At 40.6% G+C, this 22,771-nt stretch overlaps 1 protein-coding gene across 2 annotated transcripts in view; it reads right to left on the bottom strand.

Moving 5' to 3' along the window:
- Positions 1 to 2,523: 2,523 nt before the first annotated feature.
- Positions 2,524 to 22,771, bottom strand: part of FAM114A1 (family with sequence similarity 114 member A1) — a 75,119-nt gene continuing 54,871 nt past the window's right edge. The window contains exons 10-15 of one of the 2 annotated variants that reach the window (XM_073342284.2): positions 20,846 to 20,928; positions 19,172 to 19,333; positions 12,468 to 12,607; positions 11,096 to 11,168; positions 7,734 to 7,787; positions 2,524 to 4,309 (exon numbers count right to left, since the gene is read on the bottom strand). In XM_073342284.2, the coding sequence (XP_073198385.1) occupies positions 4,208 to 4,309; positions 7,734 to 7,787; positions 11,096 to 11,168; positions 12,468 to 12,607; positions 19,172 to 19,333; positions 20,846 to 20,928 (614 nt within the window). In that variant the 3' untranslated portion in view covers positions 2,524 to 4,207. Of the gene's footprint in view, positions 4,310 to 7,733; positions 7,788 to 11,095; positions 11,169 to 12,467; positions 12,608 to 19,171; positions 19,334 to 20,845; positions 20,932 to 22,771 lie in introns of both variants that reach the window. The other variant, XM_073342283.2, reaches the window with a different exon arrangement.

Genomic DNA, 22,771 nt, shown 5'->3' on the forward strand with positions numbered 1-22,771 from the left:
ATCAGACCTTAAAAAAATAAATAAATCTCCCCTTTGCCACAGATCATGTCCTTTTTTCTCCCTGCCTGGCTTGTGAATACAGCTGAAATAATGACTATTTGCATTTTAATTCCACATTTATGCACAATCATCAACAACCATGACAGTTACAGCAAAATTGTTGATATGCTGAGTCAGGTATCAAAATAATGCAAATACATAGGGCCTATGATAAGAGTGGTTATTTTAGTCCTCATATTCTCAGTAGCAGAATTTGATTTTTAGGTAAAAGAAATATACTTGTTTAAAGTCCAGAGGGCTTTCCAGTCAGATCGCAACCATTTCCAAGTAGGTCAAATTAGTTGACAGTGTCACTTTAAGCCTTGCTCTGAGATGGCTTTAAAAAGATCTCAGAAAAGTCCTTACCCAGTCTTTCCATTCCTTTGAGACCAACGGAAGAGACAGGGCTGTCATTTTGAATTAAAAATAGAATGGCTCATAAATACTACTACTAGTGGGTGACTGTTCATGTGATAAAAAGTGCTTCTGTGAGTCAGACAAAGGTAAAAGTTCTCTAATGTGTCAAAACAGGACTCGTCTACCTTTCAGACTCATTAAAGCGGTTATGAAGCCTGACCTGCTGATGACACTGGCATCATTAATAAAACATCTGAAATGCTGCTGGCTGCAATCATCTATTACAAGTAAAAAAGAAAGAGGTACGTTTTACAATTTAGAAAAAGATAATCAGTGGCTAATCTAAGGGACTTCAAAAAAGTGGAAGTGGCAGTTCCTTTGTTCAACTGTATTAGGCAGTGGATGCAGGAGTCAATCACTGAGAAAAGCCATTTATAATTGAACAGCAAATAGCAGCAACAAATAAATTATACCTTTCTTTTTTCCATTTTGGAAAAAAAATGCAAATACTTTTGATACAGACATATAAAAAATGCCCTGTCAAATAGTTTGAAACCCAACTAAAATATGAGCTAGAAGCAGTCACCTGAAATAGCTGGGATTATTTGCAGGTTTGCAAATGTGCAGACATTCCAGCCCAAACACTATTTCAATCTAGTGCACGTAAAAGCCTAGCTTATTCTGAAGCCTTCATCTCTGGATAGTAAAAGTGAATCATTACTCAACAACCAAATATCATGTTCCACAATATGAAAAATTGGTTTGTCCATGAGTATAAGTGACTTTCATAAACACGATTTTTTTAAATTAAGTATTTAGGGTTTAGTAGTTTGAGATTTTCCTTGTGCAGATTTTACAAGGAATTTCATATATAGTTTTCTTTTTAAAAAAAATTATTTTCACTTAAGGTCAAAGCACTGATACACTACATGCATAATTTAAGTAATACAGTGAAATCTGTTCTAAAAACCACCTTAAATAAGAAATCCCCTGTCTCAAATAATTTCCCTCAACAGCTCCTTACAGTATCCCCTAGGGTTTCCCATACAATTCTGTTCAACCTTTAGTTAAAAGAACATTTTTATTATTATTAGACAACCGATTTTTGCTGTCCCCTTCAGTGTTTCCTTGTCAGGTTCAACTATATGTATCTTGCTCTGGACCCCAGAGAAAACCTGAGACACTTGCCCAATTTTAAATTCAAAAAGATTAACCTCTGCATAGGGGTAATATGAAACTGCCATAACTATTCCTTAGTAACGATTCATTTGACAGCAATAACACACTTACCCATACCGAATGCACAATTCTGATATGTCTGGTTTGGACTGAAAGGCTTTTCTCAACTATAATTAATGGTTAAACTAATTTAAAGTCAATAACATCTAAAACGTAATAACTGATAAATAAAGGCACTTTGCCTTTTGTGATACTCTCTCTTTAAAATGAAAACAGGGTTTTAATCATGCACTGTATACTGGTTTGACAACACTGTGATTAAACAAAAATATTACTTTAAATAACGAGGTACCTGTAGCAAGGCACTAGGCCTTGGAGGCATGCGCATATCCCAGTGCACCCCTTGTGGACTTGTGCCCTTTAAAACTGGGAGCTGCAGGTGCAGGGCACATGACTAGAAGAAAACATGTGACCTGGTATATGGAAATGAAGTACAAAGCTTCTTCTCTCTAGGGCAGGGGAACAAAAAGGAGAAACCTAGGTTCTAGGAAGTCTTAGTGTGGGTCTCTCTGTAGTAGCTACGTGGGGCTATCAAAGGGGAAGGATGTGTCCTCTCCCTTCCCAACTGGTTGAGGCTGGGAAAAATTTGGGCAGTTAATACCTAATATTTCGAATTTATTTGCTTTTGTTTTGGGACTAGTATTTGGAAATAAAACAAGCCTTGAGTAAAGAGGGCTACTGTTGAGAGCTTTATTCTACCTTCCCAGCCAGTAAATTTGCCTACCAGTTTACAGTAGCTTTTCTACACTTTCCCAAGTGCTCCTCTGTTTCATATTGGGCTATTATTTCAAGATGGTGTAAGTAACAATGAATGTCAGGTTTAGCTTACCAAGTTCAGCTGCACAGGCAGAACAGAAATTGTGCATAACAAACCACAGAACTACATAATGAGTATCTCCCATCTAAATGATGAAATATTAAACACAGTCACTACACAGATAACAGCAGAACATGGACCTCATTATGTAAGGCAGAGACACAGACCTGCTTTCTGTCATCTCTTATTTAGGCTCCCTACAGTTACCATGCCTACGCAGATAGATGACTTCTCATTTCTAACAAATACAATTATAACATTTCCTAGTATTCTATTCGGATTATGTTTATGATGTGTGAACACATTGCTTCAACGATTAAATACATTCAGATATTAGCTACAATTTTACAATATTTAAATAGAGCTCATCACTATATCAATATGAATTACAGTTATATTAGTTAAATTCTAATTACATTAGAAAAATGTAATAAACACGGACAATTCAGGAGAACCGGCTACTTAAATAATTGAAGGTTTGTATTGTCATGAGATAATTTTAACCTGGGCAAAATAAACCCTGAGGCTGAAGACTGCAAATTTATTAAGCCCAAATATGGATATCACCAAGTTTAACACAAGAACCCTTAAATTACTGTTATACTGAAATGTGCTTTCCACCCTCTCAGGTTGGCTCTGTGCACAGAATTCCTCTTCCATATTCCCACAACATGCTTCAACTTGTGACCTCCCCACCTTGTCACTCCACCCAACTCAACCTTCTCATAACTCCTTCTCCTCCTCTTTGACCCTTATAGGAAAACTTAGTTCCAATCCCTCCCTAGCAGTAATCCATTTTATTAAAAAAACCCTGTATTTAAAGTCCAGATTTAGGTGAAATGATAGATTGGGGAGAAGGCTGAGAAGATGAGGCAATTTGTTTGTTATGGGCACACAGATTGGGAGTTCTGTCAACTAAAGTGAAGGTATTTTCTGATTTACTGTGTAGTTGTGAAATAACTATATGATTACTCTACAAATCCCTCTACTCTGGTCTTTAATGTCTTTCGGCCAGAGTGAAGGGACTGGCATAAATACAGTAAGTATACAATTATGGGTTAGCACGTGTACAGTTTTGCCTACGCTCTAACTGGCTCAGACAATTTCACTTCACTATATTGTCTGATATGCATATTTTTCATAATTTTCATTAGCTTAAGTTTGCTTAATGTTGTACAGCTCTTTGAACACCAAAGCATGGTATGAGTGCTAAGGATTACTATCAGACTGTCACTGAAGAAATAATACTGGAATGCTCAAAACAGAGTTCATTTGCTTAAGTTAACTTGAGAGTTAATGAAGGTTAAATACAGAAACTAACTTTCAAAAGTAAACATTTTAAACTGAGAATTAAAATGAAATGGTGCATCAGGTCCAAAATGTTTAAAAAACATTGTTTTCAAATTTCCTTCAGACATCACTGTTTAGAATTGAAAGTGTCAACATTAATTACCTCCTTCATATTGAAGTCGATACTAACTTTAATAAACACTTCATCAGTTTAAATTAATGTGAAGAATATATACTAACTTGAAAAGAAATTACCTATTCTAGTAACTACATCTAGTTAAAGAACTTCTATTTGATTTTTCTCAAACGTTTTTCAGTACTGCATGTGCAAAACGGCTTTTAGTGTCCTCAAAAGGCCCCTCAGTGGCCAGACATCTTTTGTGCCATCTCTTCAAACTGTATACATTAAAGAGATTAGGTTTGTGGTTTCTTTTACACACAGTGATGACAACTGCTGGGAAACTGTCACTCTTGTGCTTTCAAACAATTGGTCTGGATATGTGAAATCTGAAGAACCGGAAGCAATAGCTGGAAAGCATCCTGAATATAAGTAGTGCTGTTGCAGCCCTAATGAGAGAAAAGATGTGATTCAGTAACATATTTTTCATGTACCTCAGTGACTCTATTCATACTCAGTCTGGTTGGTGCTACATCAGGATACAAATTCATGTGAGATTTTAAAAGCTCTATCCAACTACACTGGAAATCACAACAAGAACAGCCATACAGAGTCAGACCATTGGTCCATCTAGCCCATTATCCTGTCTCCGACAGGGGCGAATGCCAGATGCTTCAGAGTGAATGAACAGAAGAGGGCAATTACAAGTGATCTATCCCCTGTCCTCCAGTCCCAACTTCTGGCAGCTGGAGGTTTAGGGACACCCAGAGCATGGGGTTGCACCCTTGACCATCTTGGCTAGTAGCCATTGATGGATTTATCTTCTGTGAATTTATCAAATTCCTTTTTGAACGCTGGTTATGCTTTTGGCTTTCACAACATCCTCTGGTAATGAGTTTCACAGTTTGACTGTGCATTGTGTGAAGAAGTACTTCCTTCCGTTTGTATTAAACCTGATGCCTATTAATTTCATTGAGTGACCCCTAGTTCTTGTGATATGCAAAGGGGCTAAATAATACTTTATGTTTTCTGCATAACATTCATGATTTTATAGACCTCTTTCAGTCCCCCCTTACTTGTCTCTTTTCTCAGATGAACAGTCTCAGTCCTTTTAATCTCTCCTTCTATGGAAGATGTTCCATACTCCGAATCATTTTTGTCACCATTCTCTGTACCTTTTCGAATTCTTGTATCTCTTTTGAGATGGGGTGACCAGAATTGCATGCAGTATTCAAGGTGTGGGCATACCATGGATTTATATAGTAGCATTATGATATTTACTGTTCTATCATATATCCTTTTCCTAATGGTTCCTAACATTCTGTTAGCTTTTCTGACTGCTGTTACACATTGAATGGATGTTTTCCGAGAACTAACCATAATGATTCCAAAATCTTTGAGTGGTAACAGCTCATTTAGACCCCATCATTTTGTACATACAGTTGGGATTGTTTTTCAATGTGTATTACTTTGTACTTATCAACACTGAATTTCATCTGCCATCTTGTCATCTGCAAGTCACCCAGTTTTGTGCGATCCCTTTGTAACTCTCTGCGGTCATCTTTGGACTTATAAAATTAAGATAGTTATTGTCTGCAAATTTTGCCACCACACTGTTCATTCCCCTTTCCAGATCATTAATGAATATGCTGAACCACTGAGGTCTCAGTACACATCCTTGGGGGAACCTGCTATTTACCTGTCTCCATTTTGAAAACAGACCATTTATTCCTATGCTTTGTTTCCTAGCTTTTAATCAACTACTAATCCATGAAAGGACCTTCCCTCTTATCCCATGACTGCTTAGTGAGTTTAAGAGCTGAACGACCTTATCCAAGGCTTTCTGAAAGTTCAAGTACATATTTAGATAATAACTCTTTTCTTGTTTGTAAATAGTTTATAGCAAGCAAGCATAATTATATACAGAGGTATGCCATCCCCTCTGTTTGACTGTGCATCACTTCTAGAGAGAGTTGTGTGTGTAATGTAGGTGGAATACACCTCTGTGTGGTCAGGAGCAGAATCAACTTCCTCAACAAAAAGCATCAAAAACGAGTGAATCTTGCCATATGCTCAGGGTTTAGCTGATCGCCATATTTGGGGTCGGGAAGGAATTTTCCTCCAGGGCAGATGGAAGAGGCCCTGGAGGTTTTTCGCCTTCCTCTGTAGCATGGGGCACGGGTCACTTGCTGGAGGAGTCTCTGCTCCTTGAAGTCTTTAAACCACGATTTGAGGACTTCAATAGCTCAGACATAGGTGACAGGTTTCTCGTAGGAGTGGGTGGGTGAGATTCTGTGGCCTGCGTTGTGCAGGAGGTCGGACTAGATGATCATAATGGTCCCTTCTGACCTTAATATCTATGAAAATCGTTCCACCCACAGAGCTAATTTCAGACCTACTGCATGGGGATGTAGCACTGCTGAAATCAGTGAGTTTAAAATTATTCATATATTGCAGAATAAATACACAAGTATATTATTTTCTGAATTTCTAATACAATGTAGATCAGCTGCTCACGTTTCTTTAGTATGCTGTAATTCTGGACTGACTAATGGCAAATCTTCGTATGGGTATACAAGACCTGGATACCCCAAACTTTGTGGTATGGAGTGAGCCTCAACTTCAGATCCAAATGTTATGGCTCAAGCTTTGTTAGGAATTTATCCAAGAGTTATAGTACAGTAAAATGAGCCAACTTAGGTACCAGCAACTTTAATCTTTACACTACAGTAAGAGGAAATATAAAAATAATCTTTACTCTAAAGCTAGGAATCTTTACAACAGTGTTTTAAAATATATTGCTCATTTAATACAAAATAGTCTATTTGCTATTGAATATTCAGATAATAGCTCTTTTTTGTAAATGGGTCCCCAGTGTTAGGTTAAAGCTACATAGTAACAATATGCATTCTGTACTGTATAGATTTTTATGTTTAAAGAGAATATGTGGCTAGTTGGCAAAGCAAAAGAGTGAGTGCCACAGATATATTAAACTTTAATCCTATATGAGCCAATCAGTGTCTGTTGATATTATGGTCTCTTGAACTCCTTCTGTCTCAGCCTGAGTGTAAAACTGAGTAAAATGCAGGGACTTTCTAAAACTTACTGAGCCTTTCTTGGTCAAAACTAGAACTGGGTGAAGAATGAGAAAAAATATTCCCAAACATTTTGACTTCAACAGACTTTTGGTTTGAACAAGATTGCTCTTATTTTTATGCACTTGTGAACATTTGTACAAGTGCAGTTTAGTATGGTTGTACGTGTGTGGAATCATGGGCAAGATTAATTTAATCACAAAATAAAACTTGTTTTAGATCATTGTAGTGTTTGACGATTAGGTCAACCAATGAAGAAAGAGCAAAACTACTATACTTGAGTATCCTTGCAGCTCAAACTGTGAATACTGAATCCTGAAAGGCATAATCACAGTAAACTGGTTCAAGCTAACCATGAGCTGAAATTATTTGTTTGACAAATGTTTTATGTGAACAATCACAAATAATTAATAGATTAATAACCATAGTCTGTTCACAGGCAATATCTGAGCAGGAAAAAAGGCTAAACTTACTGAATAAATTGCACATTGTTAATTGTTCATCCAGCTTAGTCAATACATTACAACACACAGTAAAAAAAGCATTTCACTTCTGTCAGTGTTCTTAGGAATCCTGACAAAATTTAGTATTACTGCTCTAGTCCAGCATTTGTGGATGACTGCTGAACACAAAATGGAGTTGTTTATGAGATGGCACAGAATTACAATGCCATTACCATTACATTTTTATGGTTCTTTATAGGGACATAAATGTGTGTGCTTCACTTCAAAATGAGTTTATCAAAGTTTTTCCTACTGTGAAGAAACTGAAAGCTTACCTCTAATAGCACACTATTGACCATTGGGTTAAGGAGCTCTGCCTTTTTGTTGCTCTGTAGAAAGACAAATATTGACAAGATGTAATGCCAGGGCTAAACATAGATATTTAACAGTAATATATTTGCTCAGTAATGGATCAGTTTTGGCTGTATGAATTTTGTAAAGGCCTTGGCTCAGCTTGATTCTATTTGATGAAAATAAGGTTTTCAAGGAAATACACATATTCAAGATAATTTTAATACTATGGCATACTACTTTTGATATCATTTAACACTCATCTGCCTATACTTCTCTATTTGCCTTGTACTGGTATCACAGTGTACAAGATGGGCTCATTGTTTTATCTGATTCTTTGGCTATGTCAAATGCCACAGAATTTGAGGCCATCTGTAAGAATTTAGGACTGGTCAGTGGAGAGCATTTTTTTAAATGGTAAATGTGGTCAGATCCTCTTCTCTCTCTGCACTTTGCCTCGTCACATAATGATGGCAGACACGTGCAGAAAGAATTGCTTTCATCTAACACTGAATAGGGAACTTTATTAGAACAAATAAAACACAGTATTTTTTCAATTCACTGTAGAGCTTCTGCTTAGAACTTTCGCAGGCCCCCGTTCTGCTTGGTTTCTGTAACAGAGTTAAAGAAACAGGACAAATATTGTCACACCTTGTAAGCAGTTTAAGCACTGAAGTGTGTTTATGAAGAGGTACCATATATACTCATTCATTAGCCCATTCGTTTATAAGCTGACCCCCCAAGATGGATAGGTAAAAATAGTAAAAACTGTAAGACCCTTTCATAAGCTGACCCTATATTTCAGGGGCTGGCAAACTTTGGCTCCCGGCCCATCAGGGTAAGCTGCTGGTGAGTCGGGACGTTTTGTTTACCTGGAGCGTTCACAGGCACAGAGCCCCGCAGCTCCCAGTGGCCGCAGTTTGGCATTCCCAGCCAATGGGAGCTATGGAAAGTGGCGCGCCATTGGCTGAGAACGGTGAACCATGACCACAGGGAACTGAGGGACTCCATGCCTGCAGACGCTCCAGGTAAACAAAACAACAATGTATTAGATAGTCAATTCAATGATTTCATAGAGTTTAAAATCATCAAATTTTGGTGTAGACCTGTTTATAAGCCTACCCTTGCTCGTTGATGCGTCACTTTTTTACCAAAAATATTCAGCTTATGAATGAATATATACTGTAAATAGTATCTTTAAAAAACAGGAAGGAGAGAAGTGGAGGGAGTTTGGAGGGAAATGGAAGAACAAAAGAAAGTGGGGGAAGAGGAAGGGAAGGAGGGTAGACAGAGAAATAACAGAACAGTAGTTTTATTGTCCGAAACTAGAAAAGCTATTCCATATCCCCTTGTTTAGTTGATTATCAATAAACCGCTTAAACACAGAGAAAGTAGTGTCAATTAAACACTATTGATTGTAACAATCAATGGTAAGTGCAAGCAGGAAGAAAGAAATCTAGAGCAATAAATAAAGGATACTTCCTAGTTCTGAATAATTGCTGACTTTTAGGAACAAGGCCACAATTACACTATAATGACTATATGCCTGAATTATATAGCACTGCTGCTATTCTGATGATAGAGCTCTTCCATTCTAAACCACTACTGCAAAGGCCTGTGGCATTCCCAGACAGTTACCTTTTGTCCAGAATCAATCCAGCTAGGTATGTGAGTTAGCCAAATATGTGGAAAATTGGGTTGGTGCTCAACTCCGTGCACATTATAATTATCATGTTAAATGCATGTAATTTGCATTCAGTACATCCTGAGATGGGAGCAGTGTAAAGATGTACTGTCCCTGTGAGCAGCTCAAGGAGGAACTGGACTCCCTGTGACACCATTTTTTGCTGAGCTCCCATCCATACAGCCTGTACAGTCCTGTTGGATGAGGCTTCCTGCTCTCCCTAGTGCTGGTGGTGAGCCAACATCATTTCTTTCCCTGCTGGCACAACGTTTGCTCCTGAAGGCACATATGGATGGGGCAGCAGTTCTGCTGCACCAAGCACAGGGCCTGAGGCTGTCCCCTGCGTGGAGCATACTGGGGGTGGGAGAGCTCCTTGTGCCCAACTTCTCATACCCTGCACAAATGCCAGTGATAATTTGGCCCTGAATTCTGTTTTCCTGTAACGTAAAACCCCCCTTCAATGCCTATGCACCAAGGGGCAGAAATAAAGTTGCTGTGCAATCCTTAGCTCTCAATATCCTGAGTTGGGTCTGGTTAATATTTCATGGCTAATTTTTCTGTGTGCATACATTTGTATGCTAAAACATGCTTAGAAAATGCAGAAACAGGCAGATTCATCTGAAATAACTGGAAGCAATGTAAATTATTCAAAATAAAAGCAATCCAATAAATTATGTTAGTTTTTAAATAACTTAGAAAAAAATATCCAGTGATGCCCTGAAGTAGCAGGCAGGAGCCTCTTCTTAAAATTCCAACAGGCCTGGGGAAACTTTCGTGTCTTTGATAAGAATTCATGCTCCCTGAATAATCCCTGCCAAAGATGGCTTCACAAAACTATTTCTAAAGAGCAACTTTTTTCCCTTTGGACTGTGACAGATCACTTGGTTGTCAAGTAAGTTCACAAATATTTTGTGGTGGAGTTTATCACTTCTGCTCCCCTGACTCCCACAAAGGTCTTCACTCCTCCCCCATTTCCGGTCACACAAGCTATGTTACACTACCAATACCCTCTGTACATCTTTCAGGAACAAAGTATAAATGTTTCCAGCCAGAGCAGTAAATAGAAGTATGTTTTCTAAGTAGGTTAACTTGCTATAGCAAGAGTGTGATTTTGTTTAAACAGAAAGACAAATTAATAGATTCTCTAGTCTTTCAATCTCCTCACTACAAATACCAGGGGATTTATCAGTCGCTATGGGGATAATTTATGATGTGAAACCCCTCTGTTAACATACTGCCCATGATAAGGCTCCCAATGTTGTATGTGGGTGTTTTTAATTTTTTTTAAAATACAGATGCATATAAAAGAAGGAGCTGGGTAAGGGTCTGCTGCAGTTCTTGGTTGTGTGTGGGCCACTCAAGGGGAGTGGGCTGGGGGAATGGCAGAGGGATATCTAGCAGGTCCAGGAACTCTGTGGATCCAGTTGCTACAAAACCAGCCTACGGAGGCAGGGCATATCACAGGATCTAGCAACAGTGGTGGATCGGCTGAAAGGGTGCTCTGTGTTCTGGATCTGGCTGGGGTTGCAGAGGACTCCAGCCCACCCTATTTCTAGTCTTGCACATAAAGCCAGTTTTCACAGGGGATGAGAATCTCTCTTAAAGATATTATGTTTATAAAAATAAAACAAACAATAAAAAGGAAATGCTCTCATATCTTACCCCGGTGGCAGTTAAAGAATCAGAAAACTTCTTAGATAAAGACAACACTTCATTGCACATGGCACTTGTTAAACTGGTTATAAAAAAGAAAAGAGACAAACATTAAAAATATACTCCTGCTTCATCTCAGAAGTCGAAGTTCTGCTGACAATCTTGTTTCTAATCAATTAAATTTTATCTTAAAGTGTCCTGGGATTTGCTCAACCGGCAAGAAGAATCATGATGGAGGCTTTATGCTTTGGATTTGAAAAATCCAGCACTGGCTACAGCTGGAGACAGGATACCAGAGTAGATCAAACACTGGTCTCTTTTGATATGGCAGGGTTTTATTTTGTTTTTGTTTTTGGTAAAAACACTAGACTTTTAGTCTAATTATTGCTTTACTTAAGGTTATACAAAACTAATGACTAAAAATGCCACTGGAAATAAGTACTCCTGCCCCCAGCTAGAATGAATGTAATGAAGTTTTTTTTCTCTCCAAAGCAGTGGATTGTATTAATAGAAGAAGCATTGTCTAGTGGTTAAAGCACAAGGTTGTGAGTGAGGAGATCTGGATCTAGTCCCAGCTCTGTCACTGACTTGTTGCATAACTGTAACGCAGTTGGGGCTCAATTCTGCAAGGAGCAGAACATTCTGGCTCTAATCCAGCAGACAATTTAAGTAAGTACTGAATTTTAAACAAAAATGCCCCCACTGACTTTAATGGGATTAGTCACATGCTTAAAATTAAGTCTGTGCATAAGTACTTTGCTAGATCGGGACCAGAATGTTCATCACCTTGTTGGGGTCATGTGTTTAGGGGTTAATCCAAAGACCACTGAAGACAGTGGGAGTTTTTGTACTGTCTTCAGTGGGCTTTGGATTGGATCCTTAGGTCCCAGTTTTGAACCTGGGATTCCTGAAGTTAGGTGCCCACACCTGTGGGTTGGCAATGAGTTGGTGATGAATATGGCATAATTGCTTAGAAATAGATTTTTGTGCCCTTTGGGCAGAGTACAAATGATGAGACCCTATTGTGGGGTGCAGAAGCAAATTCTGTGCAAGTTGGTATACTATCTGTGGTAGTGCTGGTGAAAAGTGCACCTAAAATGTGTGCGCACATTTCATCACTAATATAGCAACAAAAAGGCATCAGCTTGTGCATCCCTTGTGTTTTTTGTAAAAATGTATCTGATGTACATGTCAGCAAATCACAGGCAGTCTGTGATTTGATTGCTTTTGAAAACAGAGTGGCAGGAACTCTAAAGTCAGTCCTGTTTGTTGATCGATGGTGTGTTATGTGTCTGCAAAAGCTCTGGACTCAATAAAACTGCAAATGTTAAGCAAGCTCATACTGGTGACAAAAATAAGAAACAAAAAGAATTATATTCACTTTGTCATAACTTTTGCTTGGTCCTGGGCTGTCTTTTCCACTTCTTGCCCATGAAGAATTAACTCTGCTATTTTATGAAGCTGTTCGATACAACGAGCTGTTACCTCAGCAAGGCTTTCAATAGATAGCATGTAGACTTCCTTAAATAAAACAAAAAAAACAGTAATATAATTTCTATAGACTAAAAAAGAGGCTTTGTAAACTAGGGCAGAGTACAAACTGGGTGATATCAGTGCATGCAAAGGCAAGGAATATCAGCTGTTACTTATCCCTGAGGGAAAGGGGATCTCTACAGATGGCAATGTAAGGACCTCATGCTTGCTTATCTCTGAGAAGTGAAAAAGCAAAACTGCCATTCATTTCAATGGGAGCAGTATCCAGCCTCAGGAATTTCTATGGTGGAGTTTTTGGTTCTGGTCCTGATAGATGCTAAAATTGAGCCCTTAACGCTCATGGAATTTACACTGATTTCACAGGGAGTTGAGAGGATCATGCCACTCCCAAAGCACAATTCCATAGTGAAAATGAATTATACTCTGGATAAAAAATTCATTTTGCTAGCAACAAAGTGACTATACATAAAACTCTTTCTAATCTCAACTCTCAGTGGTTTGGCAGTACAGTGGAGTCGCATCTTACGCGGGGGTTAGTTTCTAAAGTCAGCGCGTAAGGCTAAAATCGCGTATAGTCAAAATTACCCTTGAAAATTTCCCATAAAGTACAGTATACTGTACATGGTTTTGTGTATACAACCCTGTACAGTAATACGTATAAATGTACCATGTGTACAGTATATAATAAAGAGTACATATGCAAAATATAATTTTAGACTACTGTATTTTAATTACAGGGAGGTAATTACGGGGGGTCGTCAGGGCTTGATGTCGATCCAGGAGACGGAGGTGACAGAGAGCTTGGGTGACGGAGAGCGAGTCGTAGATGAAGTGGTTGGCTCTGGTTCAGCTCAAGAAGTTGATTGCGTAGGCTCATCTGCTGCTGGTTGTTTTTCCTTCAAAAACATAGTAATCGGCAACTGTCGCTGTTGTCTCTTGAGCTGCTCAAATGTTTCTTGATACGGTCTCAAATCATCCATAATACTATGTGTGATTTTGAGGCTTCATTCCATAGAGGGATCGTAAACAGAAATTAAATCATTCAAGTGTTTCGCTGCTTGGAACACTTCAGGAAATTGGGCTTATCTTTCTGATTTCGAAGTGTAAGTGCGGTTAGGCATTTTTTCCCAGAAGAGCCCAGTCTCGCCAGCATTAAAAACTGATTCCGGAAGATAGCCCTTTTCTTCTGTGATTTCCTTTAATTGTTCGGGGTAGGCTTTTGCTGCCTCTTCATTGGCAGATGCAGCGTCACCAGTAGTCTGCACGTTTTTGAGGTTGAAGTGGTTCCTAAAACTGTTAAGCCAACCTTGGCTGGCTTTCAATTCCTTTTCACCAGAAGGCTGTCCCTCTTCGGTAGGAGGTTTGAACAGCGCGTAGAGGCTAAGAGCCTTTTCTTGCAATGTGTTGCCATTGGTAGGCACAAGTTTACGGTTCATGTCTTCCAGCCATAAGTTTAATGCCTTTTCAGTTTTCACTAAAGTCTTATCATGCACCTGGCTCGTCACCTTAGCAGTTATTGGAACACTTGCTGCCATGGCTTGACGAATTTCTCTGTCTCGAATCTTGATGGCACGGATGCTAGATTTGTTGCGGCCATACTTATGCACCACGTCGGAGACTGACATACCGCCTCTCAATAAGTCCAGCACAGCCAGTTTTTCCTTCAGCGTTGGAACAGATTGCTGTTTCTTCAGTTGAGCACCAGATGAAATAGTTGGCTTGCGTTTAGGGGCCATGTTGTACGAAAAATACGTACAGTACCTTTAAACACTAGAATCACACTCAGCGTGGCGAGATGCTCACACTGTGAGAGGCACGCGGGAACTGAGACCGACTGAGGGATCAGCAGATTCACGTCTCCCATCTCATGCTCACTCCGGGGCATATGCTCATTGAGTGGAATGGTGGGCGGAACTGCCCGCACTACTTACTGGTATCTTGTTATTTTTCTTTTTTTTTGCCGAGCGCGTACAGTTGAATTTACGTAAGTTAAATGCACGTATGATGCGACTCACCTGTATCTGAAAATCTGCAATAACATAATCTATAATATACATAGTACAACTCAGTTTCCTACATTTTAAAGTGTTTGATTTTTTTTAAAGGGCACATAATGGATTTTTTTTATTGGAGATCATTAAAAACAACACAATTTAACACTGTCATAACTTAAATTAAGAAATTCGACCACAGTTAACAGGTTTCAGAGTAGCAGCCATGTTAGTCTGTATCTACAAAAAAACCAGGAATACTTGTGGCACCTTAGAGACTAACAAATTTATTAGAGCATAACCTTTCGTGGGCTACAGCCCACTTCATCGGATGCATTGAATGGAACATATAGTAAGAAGATATATATATATACATACAGAGAAGGTGGAATTTGCCATACAACTCTAAGAGGCCAATTAATTAAGATGAGCTATTATCAGCAGGAGAAAAAAAACTTTCGTAGTGATAATCAAGATGGCCCATTTAGACAGGTGACAAGAATCATAGAATCATAGAATATCAGGGTTGGAAGGGACCCCAGAAGGTCATCTAGTCCAACCCCCTGCTCAAAGCAGGACCAATTCCCAGTTAAATCATCCCAGCCAGGGCTTTGTCAAGCCTGACCTTAAAAACCTCTAAGGAAGGAGATTCTACCACCTCCCTAGGTAATGCATTCCAGTGTTTCACCACCCTCTTAGTGAAAAAGTTTTTCCTAATATCCAATCTAAACCTCCCCCACTGCAACTTGAGACCATTACTCCTCGTTCTGTCATCTGCTACCATTGAGAACAGTCTAGAGCCATCCTCTTTGGAACCCCCTTTCAGGTAGTTGAAAGCAGCTATCAAATCCCCCCTCATTCTTCTCTTCTGCAGGCTAAACAATCCCAGCTCCCTCAGCCTCTCCTCATAACTCATGTGTTCCAGTCCCCTAATCATTTTTGTTGCCCTTCGCTGGACTCTCTCCAATTTATCCACATCCTTCTTGAAGTGTGGGGCCCAAAACTGGACACAGTACTCCAGATGAGGCCTCACCAATGTCGAATAGAGGGGGACGATCATGTCCCTCGATCTGCTCGCTATGCCCCTACTTATACATCCCAAAATGCCATTGGCCTTCTTGGCAACAAGGGCACACTGCTGACTCATATCCAGCTTCTCGTCCACTGTCACCCCTAGGTCCTTTTCTGCAGAACTGCTGCCTAGCCATTCGGTCCCTAGTCTGTAGCTGTGCATTGGGTTCTTCCGTCCTAAGTGCAGGACCCTGCACTTATCCTTATTGAACCTCATCAGATTCCTTTTGGCCCAATCTTCCAATTGGTCTAGGTCCTTCTGTATCCTATCCCTCCCCTCCAGCGTATCTACCACTCCTTCCAGTTTAGTATCATCCGCAAATTTGCTGAGAGTGCAATCCACACCATCCTCCAGATCATTTATGAAGATATTGAATAAAACCGGCCCCAGGACCGACCCTTGGGGCACTCCACTTGATACCGGCTGCCAACTAGACATGGAGCCATTGATCACTACCCGTTGAGCCCGACAATTTAGCCAGCTTTCTACCCACCTTATAGTGCATTCATCCAGCCCATACTTCCTTAACTTGCTGACAAGAATACTATGGGAGACCGTGTCAAAAGCTTTGCTAAAGTCAAGAAACAATACATCCACTGCTTTCCCTTCATCCACAGAACCAGTAATCTCATCATAAAAGGCGATTAGATTAGTCAGGCATGACCTTCCCTTGGTGAATCCATGCTGGCTGTTCCTGATCACTTTCCTCTCATGCAAGTGCTTCAGGATTGATTCTTTGAGGACCTGCTCCATGATTTTTTCAGGGACTGAGGTGAGGCTGACTGGCCTGTAGTTCCCAGGATCTTCCTTCTTCCCTTTTTTAAAGATTGGCACTACATTAGCCTTTTTCCAGTCATCCGGGACTTCCCCGGTTCGCCACGAGTTTTCAAAGATAATGGCCAATGGCTCTGCAATCACAGCCGCCAATTCCTTCAGCACTCTTGGATGCAACTCGTCCGGCCCCATGGACTTGTGCACGTCCAGCTTTTCTAAATAGTCCCTAACCACCTCTATCTCCACAGAGGGCTGGCCATCTCTTCCGCATTTTGTGATGCCCAGCGCAGCAGTCTGGGAGCTGACCTTGTTAGTGAAAACAGAGGCAAAAAAAGCATTGAGTACATTAGCTTTTTCCACATCCTCTGTCACTAGGTTGCCTCCCTCATTCAGTAAGGGGCCCACACATTTCTTGGCTTTCTTCTTGTTGCCAACATACCTGAAGAAACCCTTCTTGTTACTCTTGACATCTCTGGCTAGCTGCAGCTCCAGGTGCGATTTGGCCCTCCTGATAACATTCCTACATGCCCGAGCAATATTTTTATACTCTTCCCTGGTCATATGTCCAACCTTCCACTTCTTGTAAGCTTCTTTTTTATGTTTAAGATCCGCTAGGATTTCACCATTAAGCCAAGCTGGTCGCCTGCCATATTTACTATTCTTACGACTCATCGGGATGGTTTGTCCCTGTAACCTCAACAGGGATTCCTTGAAATACAGCCAGCTCTCCTGGACTCCTTTCCCCTTCAAGTTAGTCCCCCAGGGGATCCTGGCCATCCGTTCCCTGAGGGAGTCGAAGTCTGCTTTTCTGAAGTCCAGGGTCCGTATCCTGCTGCTTACCTTTGTTCCCTGCGTCAGGATCCTGAACTCAACCAACTCATGGTCACTGCCTCCCAGATTCCCATCCACTTTTGCTTCCCCCACTAATTCTACCCGGTTTGTGAGCAGCAGGTCAAGAAAAGCACCCCCCCTAGTTGGCTCCTCTAGCACTTGCGCCAGGAAATTGTCCCCTACGCTTTCCAAAAACTTCCTGGATTGTCTATGCACCGCTGTATTGCTCTCCCAGCAGATATCAGGAAAATTAAAGTCACCCATGAGAATCAGGGCATGCGATCTAGTAGCTTCCGTGAGCTGCCGGAAGAAAGCCTCATCCACCTCATCCCCCTGGTCTGGTGGTCTATAGCAGACTCCCACCACTACATCACTCTTGTTGCACACACTTCTAAACTTAATCCAGAGACACTCAGGTTTTTCTGCAGTTTCGTACCGGAGCTCTGAGCAGTCATACTGCTCCCTTACATACAGTGCTACTCCCCCACCTTTTCTGCCCTGCCTGTCCTTCCTGAACAGTTTATAACCATCCATGACAGTACTCCAGTCATATGAGTTATCCCACCAAGTCTCTGTTATTCCGATCACGTCATAGTTCCTTGACATCACACCAGAAGGTGTGAGGATACTTAACATGTGGAAATAGATTCAATATGTGTAATGACCCAGCCACTCCCAGTCTCTATTCAAACCCAAGTTAATGGTATCTACTTTGCACATTAATTCAAGCTCAGCAGTTTCTCATTGGAGTCTGTTTTTGAAGCTTTTCTTTTGCAGAATTGCCACCCTTAAGTCTTTTACTGAGTAGCCAGAGAGGTTGAAGTGTTCTCCTACTGGTTTTTGAATGTTATGATTTCTGATGTCAGATTTGTGTCCATTTAGTCTTTTGCATAGAGACTGTGCGGTTTGGCCAATGTACATGGCAGAGGGGCTTTGCTAGCACATGATGGCATATATCACATTGGTTGATGTGCAGGTGCACGAATGGAGTGGCTAATGTGATTAGGTCCTATGATGGTGTCACTTGAATAAATATGTGGACAGAGTTGGCATCAGGCTTTATTGCAAGGATAGGTTCCTGGGTTAGTGTTTTTGTTGTGTGGTTGCTGGAGAGTATTTGCTTCAGGTTGGGGGGCTGTCTCTAAGCGAGGACTGGTCTGTCTCCCAAGATCTGTGGGAGCGAGAGATTATTTTTCACGACAGGTTGCAGATCTTGGAGAGGTTTTAGTTGGGGGCTGAAGGTGACAGCTAGTGGCGTTCTGTTATTTTCTTTGTTGGGCCTCTCCTGTAGTAGGTGACTTCTGTGTACTCTTCTATATCCACAGAAGGCAATAGTACCACTGGGTATATTTAGCATTAAGAAAGACCTTTCATAAAAAAAATCATAACCTTTTGGTTTGACTAGTTAATAATATTGCTACTTCACACATCTGTTTATCCATAATTTTAAATATAAGTTGATCATATTTTTTTTCATTTATTGACACCTGAAGTAAGAGCCACTACCAAACTCCGAGACATTACTTTAAATATGGTACATTGCTACAGACAAAACACCATAGGATTTTCCCATCTCCCTGAATTTAATCTTTTGTGTAAAAGGTATATTTGAGGCTTTTAATTTTTTTAAAGCTTAAAAAGTTACTATTGGCAGAGGGCCTGATCCTGTTGATTATTTACTCATAAGAATCATCTAATAGTGAAAAATACATATATAAGTAAGGTTTGCAGAATTGGGCTCATAGCTATTGATTACCATCTCTTTTAAGTTCCTTTATAAAACTAAATAACTTCTCCCCCTGGAGATATTAAAAACAACAGTACCACACATAAGGATGAAGCACCAATGCTGGTTGTTTAGAGAATCCAGCCAAAGAGATTATGATTTTGTTTATGAAATTTCTCCTTCTAGGACTATTTTACCTCCACAGTTTTATTTTTCTTTTCTTCTGTTTTATCACCACCATCTCCTCCTCCTTGTTCAGTCTTTTGTTCCTCCTGTTTGTTTTCCTCTGGCTTCTCTTCCAAGTCTAGTGATGTGGAGAAGTTGGTTTCTTCCAGCCAGTCATGAGCTTTTTTCCTAGCCTGCCAAACAAACCCCATAAAAAAAACTCCTATTACTCAAGTGTGGAAGATCAAATAATGTTGCTGAAACACAAGTTAACAATACATTTTTCTTTACCTAGTTTTACTGTTCCACTCAAAATTCTTATTTTCATCAGGCATGTACATAGGAGAAAATCTTTTTGTCCACTGAAGCATTGCTCACCTATGGCCATATACTGAACTATATTATACTGCCCTTAATCTGCATATAGAGCTATCATTAAGACTAAGGTTACCAAAACCTCAGTTTTATGCAGGATGTATCTAAGAAATAAAAGAAGAAGAAAACTAAGATCTGAGTGGAAAAGTGAAGCAGAATTTTTATAAAGAAAGAAAAAATAAGCAAATTCTTTGAATAAGCTAAAACAAGTCCAAGTTCAGAAAGGAAATTAGAAAGAAAGCAACTGAATTTTGAACTGCTTAGTACCAAGCCGATAAGTGGATCAAAGCAGAAACAGCATCAGTGATGTCTTTCCAGACAATTAATGCGGCATTTATCACTTTTTTAAAAAATGCCAATTCTAATTAGAAGTGATAACATTTTGTTTCAAGCTTAGAATGTTTGGAGTACTCCCCCAGAAAAATGAGCATGACCAATGCTAAATTTAATTCTGATGCTGAACTGTGTCGCTGGCCAGTAAGGATACACCTACACCACAGTTTAAAAACTCAGGGCTGGCCCATACCAGCTGACTCAGGCTAAGGTGCTGTTTAACTGCAATGTAGATGTTTAGGTTTTGGCTGAAGCCCAGGTTCTAGGATCCTGTGAGGTGGGACGCTCTCAGAGCTCGGGGTGCAGCCTGAGCCTGAATGTCTACATTGCAATTAAACAGCCCCTTAGCCCAAGCCTACGCCAACTGTCATGGGCCAACCATGGGTTTTAACTGTGGTGTAGATGTACCTAACGATACATCTACCCAGGCCATGGGAGCGAGCCTTCCAGCCTGGGTTGATGGGCTGAGGCTAGTGGTACTTGTGCTAGTGCTCTCAAAACAGTGGGGTAGCCAGTGCTGGGGATGAAGTTGCATCCCAGGCTGGAGTTCAGGCACTGAAGCCTTTGGAGGGGGTTGGGCTTCAGAGCCCAAGCTGCAACTTCAGTGCGCTCTCTACACAGCTATTTTGACAGTGCTAACACGAGCCCCGCTACCCTGAGTCTGTAGACCTGCTGCGGTCTGTGTAGACCAAACCAAACCCTCATGTAAAGATCCCTATTCTATCTACTAAAGCTTTCCCCACTTTGAGATTTCTTTGTGCGGCCCATCATTCTGGCTTGTCAGTGAGAGAGTAGCTAGCTAGTCTGGCCCCCTGGTTCTGGTCTGACCCACCTAATCTCTTCTACCACAGCTCTCTCTATTTAACATCTCTGTGCCATCCACCATTTGCGCTCTGATCTGCCACCCTAGATACTGCTCTACATCAAATTTCAGAGCAGTGCCCACTAGCTCTTCTTTATACTACGGAGTGGAGGCAGGTTCTGTAACTTGCACCAACCTTATTAAGTTTGTCAGGAGTGGCAGCAATGTGCAATTCAAACAGTAGCTCAGTAAGCATGCTAACAAACTCTTCTTCCATGTCTGCTGCAAAAGGAAATAAGATTATTTCTGAGAGTGTTGTTTTTGTTGTAGCATCCAAAAATCAAATCAAAGATCATATCCCAACATATTTCTAGCACTAGAGAACCAGCATTGGTTAGTCTAACAAAATGTGCATGTCTCCACTCTTTGTTCCATCAAAAGAAAACAGGGAGACAACAGAGGCAAGAACTAGATGTATATTTTTAAGAACAGGTTAGACAATCACCTGTAAGGGATGGTCTAGGTATATTTGGTTCTGCCTCAGCACAGAAGGATGGACTAGATGACCTCTTGAAGTCCCTTCCAGCCCTTCATTTCTATGATTCTGTATAAGTCACAGGTCGTGGCTTACCTCCCCAGAATTGCAGTGGGTCAGCAGAATCACCAGGGAAGAACACATACAACCCCCAATAAATAAGCCCCTTTTCTCAAATGAGAATATATATACACAACAGAGCAGCATAACCAGAAAACATAAGGTAAAGGGTGTTTCCTGCTTATTCATAGGTTCCAAGGACAGACGTGATCACTGTGATCATCTAGTCTGACCTCCTGTATAACACAGACCACAAAACTTCCCCAAAATAATTCCTTTCACACTGTGGGGACTACAGCTAAAAAGGGTAATTTCCTTAACTCTGGTTAAGCAAAACTTTCATTTAGTCTATGGCAGAGGTTCTCAAACTGTGGTCCGTGAGCTCCATTCAGGTGGTCCACGGATAGTTCCCTCTAAGGTGTGCGCCTGGGCGGCCGCACACAAAAGAATGAAGGGCCACCCACCTAATCAGTGGAGCTGCGCAGGTGTGGCTCCACTAATTAGGTTGCCTGGACCCTGGAGAAGATACACATGTAAGGTGAGGTGGTGGCCTTGGGGGGAAATAAGGGTAGGTGGGAGGGGGCAGTGGAGTGAGAAGAGGAGGTGGGGGGAATTTGGAATGTGCAGGACTGCGGTGGCCAGAGAAAGAGGTGACTTTCTCCAGCTCCAGGGCTGCGGCTGCCGGGGAGAGATGGCCCTCCTTCCCAGGTTGAGCTCTGTGGCTTCTGTGGCGGGGGAGAGAGGGACAGACCCCCCTCCTTCTCAGTCCCACCTCAAGGACTGCTGCAGTGGGGGAGAGAGAAAGAGACCCCTCCTTACCAGCCCCAGCTTGGGGGCTGCCACGGTGGAAGAGAGAGGACACATCCATTGCATTAGAAAGGTAACTGATATTAAAATTTGAGTTGTGTGCTTTTATTTGTAGAACAAAAAAAAGTTAATTATTTTTAAGTTTTTTTTTAACATAGCTCTTTTATCCAAAGTGCTTTACAATAGTTAGCTAACGGTACAAACAACATTTGGAAAGATTATTAAGTGGTCCGCTGAGACCCTCGGCAATTTCAAGTGGTCCATGAAAAAAAGTTTGAGAACCACTGGTCTAAGGGGCAGGACTTTCTCTCACTGTAGAATGTTTGTGAGTAAACCACAGATTCTCTGTGCTTGAACTCCATCTTGGTCATATAGATTCCTTTTGTTTGCCTGTGACAGCTCAAACTACAATCATTGTTTCCCCAGGGCCTATTGTGTTCTTTCTGTGGGGCTTCCCAAGATGCATATATTTTACTATCTTTTAGTTTATCTTTGGCTTCACAGATAATGCTTTCCATGATGACAATTTCTGCCAAGCAATTCTACCATTTTATCTATGTAATCTCCTAAAAGTATCTTAGTTTGGTTGGTTGGATCTACCATGTGTCGGAATCCACATTAGCACCCTTCTGGGGAAATATGACTAAACAGCTTTCTAGCCCTGATCATGCTACGGATAAGCACATCAAGATTTGTTTTGTCTCCATTTTTATCTATTCA

The sequence above is a fragment of the Lepidochelys kempii genome, chromosome 4 (assembly GCF_965140285.1).
Source record: "Lepidochelys kempii isolate rLepKem1 chromosome 4, rLepKem1.hap1, whole genome shotgun sequence".
Classification (NCBI taxonomy): Eukaryota; Metazoa; Chordata; order Testudines; family Cheloniidae; genus Lepidochelys; species Lepidochelys kempii.